This window comes from Cornus florida, unplaced genomic scaffold, assembly GCF_030987335.1.
Source record: "Cornus florida cultivar Cherokee Brave unplaced genomic scaffold, ASM3098733v1 CherokeeBrave_3.0.0_Hap2_Chr02, whole genome shotgun sequence".
In the NCBI taxonomy this organism is placed as follows: Eukaryota; Viridiplantae; Streptophyta; class Magnoliopsida; order Cornales; family Cornaceae; genus Cornus; species Cornus florida.
Window position 1 is genome coordinate 61,083,802 of NW_026775572.1, and position 2,914 is coordinate 61,086,715.

A 2,914-nucleotide genomic window follows, 5' to 3' on the forward strand; every position below is an offset into this window, starting at 1 on the left:
ATTTGAAAAAAATAACTAAAAAAATTGAATAAAAAAATTTCAAATTCCACTTATTTCAATTGCAAAGCTCTAATTTCTCGAGCACACCAAAACTGAAATCTATGTGGGCCTAAAATCTAAACGCACAAATTTGGCTGAAAATGAGCCAATCCAGTCAGTTAAAATAATATAGTTTTGATTGATCATGATTTAAAATGAGAACCTATTTCCCGCCATTCAACTTCATTTCCCATCTCTCTCTCTCAGCAAGTATTCCCGATTTGTTCCAGGTAAATCTCTCTCTCTCTCTCTCACACACACACACACACAGTATTTCATAGTATATATTTTGTTGGTAAGTTGGGTTTTGTGTTGTAGCTTTCTATTTCCTTAAATCATGTCTTTAGTTTTTCTCTTTTTCCCTCATTTTTTTTCTGGGTCGTTGCTTTTAGGGTTTAATTTAATCGTCTTTCATGCCTTCAATTTTTACTTTTTATTCCAAATCCACATATTTAATCTGATACGGTTGCTTTTAGGGTTTAATTAATCCTCTTTCATGACTTCAATTTTTACTTTTTATTCCATTTCCACGGATTTAATCTGATACTGTTGCTTTTAGGGTTTAAATTAATCCTCTTTCATTACTTCAATCTTTACTTTTTATTCCATTGTCCATAGATTTAGTCTGATATTTTATTATTATAAAACTAATGTGAAGATTACAAGTAGTGAGAAACTGTTTTGAAGATTACAAGTACTACTATTTCATGCTATCTTATTTGTTTCAGGTAACTAAGGTCATTCAAATTTATTTTAGGGTTTAATTAAATCCTCTTTGTCACTGACCTCCATATCTATTTTCACAGATTTGTTGAAATTGTAGCTAAGCCATGGAAGGAGAAAAAGAAGCGGAGGATGATAAACATATTCAGAGGTTGTATTGTTCGATTACGGATCTACCATTGCCCATCTTCGTTGATATTCTGCTAAAACTTCCTGTGAAGATGATTCTTCTTTGCAGGTGCGTTTCCAAAACTTGTCGTAATCAAATTTCGGACCCCCAATTTGCCAAGCTGCACTTTTCAGGGCAAGAGGCATGTGTTTTGCTTCGGACCTTGGGTTCAAAACGTGTGTCAAGAACGCTTTACTTGGTTGAGCCTGAAACTTGCCGCAATTTTAATCTCGGGTACTGCAGTTGTTATGGTGACTATTACACTCATGATTGCATTAGAACTTGCCACATGAAGCTTGACACCAAATTGAAGATCCCATTGCGCAGTGAGGAACTGGCGCTCAATGGTGAAGTTGGTGATGCTCAAGGCAGTGGGTTTAAAAGGAAACGCTGCGTCAAAGTTAAACCCAAAGATCAAAGATTCAAAATTGTGAATTCATGCCACAGTTTCCTTTGCTTGGCTGAGCCAACGTGTAATGACCCTGTTGTTGTGTGTAATCCAATCACGGGTGAGTATATAAACGTTCCACGGGATAAGAGGGTTAGTGAGAAAAAGAAAGATTTTGTTGATTGTGGGTTCGGTTTTAGTCCAAGGACTAATCAATACAAGGTGATTAGAATATTTAATGAATGGGTTCATGGTCGCAAGAGAGAATTTTTTAGGATTACTGAGATATACACACTCGGCACAGGATCATGGAAATGCATTGATGATGGTCTCAGTTCATCTTACAAGCTTGCGTTTCCCACTTATCTAAAGGGATTTCTTCATTGGTTGTGTCTTGGATTCACAAGTTCTGATTATATAGTTTCTTTCAGCTTTGACGATGAGCAGTTCCAATCGGTTCCACCACCTCCTCTTAAAAATCATGACGCCAACTGGGATAGGTTGAGTATGATGCGTAATGTCTCCATGGGAGTACTGGAAGATTGTCTATGCATATGTGAAGCCTCCAATTATATTAACATATGGGTTTTGAAGGAGTATGGTGTCCCAGAATCCTGGACAAAAATGTTTTCTATTGATACCCTAACTGATGATAGGTGGCCTATTGGTTTATATCAGCCAATAAATTACCTCGAAGAAGGAGCAGTAATGTTTTATTATTTTACAAGTTCTCTAATCTGTTATGACCCCAACGGACCAAAATTTAAACATCTTAAGACTTTTGGCATTAGATCAAAATTTGAAGCAATTGCTCATATTCCAAGTTTCATTCCACTAGAGGAAGCTGTTGTTGGAGATAATGTGGTGGTGCTGAACATCTATTCAAGGTAAAGATGTGCTTGTTTGCACTTTACTTGACTTCAACACTTAACTGTATTTATACATTTTGATGATGATGTCTTATATTCTTGTTTTCTTTTATTTCATCACTAATTTGCATTTGGAAATTATGACAACGAAAATATATGAATCTTTCATCTTTACAGTGTTTTTTTTCCTCTTCTTTCTCCGGGAACTTGCTTTCAGCAACTTATCTTTTTATACTGCCATCTTGTGTGAGGACTTAAGTTTTGTGACTTGCTTCAGCATCGAAAGACTATCTTGTTGGATAAATGTGTACAATAAGATAATTTGTTGTTAATGTGAAAGTCAAATGTTTAGAATCTACATTTTCTCAACCACTTTCTACAATATCAATCTTGCCATCCATAACTTTAAACTAAGATGCAATATATATAAACTACAATTTACATAATATGAAGAATTTGAATTACATAGAAGTAAACAATAATACTGAGAAAGGAAAAATTGGTCTTTGAGATGGAGAAGCATGCTAGGCAAGGTCCTAAAGTTGCTATCGCCTCCCTATATGCTGGTCCTCAGATGCTTGTAGTCGCATCTCTCAATCAGAACGTTCACCAAAAGACTACTCACAAAATTCTTGCCAGATTGCCCATAAACTCGTGAAGATAAACTAAGATTTACATATAGATATATACATATGTGTGTGTGTGTGTGTCTGTGTATAATGGCTT

The 2,914-nt window shown here is 35.4% G+C and overlaps 1 protein-coding gene across 1 annotated transcript; it reads left to right on the forward strand.

Moving 5' to 3' along the window:
- Positions 1 to 869: 869 nt before the first annotated feature.
- LOC132296308 (F-box protein At3g07870-like) lies at positions 870 to 2,210 on the forward strand. Its single transcript, XM_059794520.1, has one exon. The coding sequence runs from the start codon at positions 870 to 872 to the stop codon at positions 2,208 to 2,210; it is 1,341 nt and encodes a 446-aa protein (XP_059650503.1).
- Positions 2,211 to 2,914: the final 704 nt, after the last annotated feature.

What these genes read in the sequence shown, in the direction of transcription:
- LOC132296308 (XM_059794520.1), top strand. Translation starts at nt 870, where the DNA reads ATGGAAGGAGAAAAAGAAGCGGAGGATGATAAACATATTCAGAGGTTG.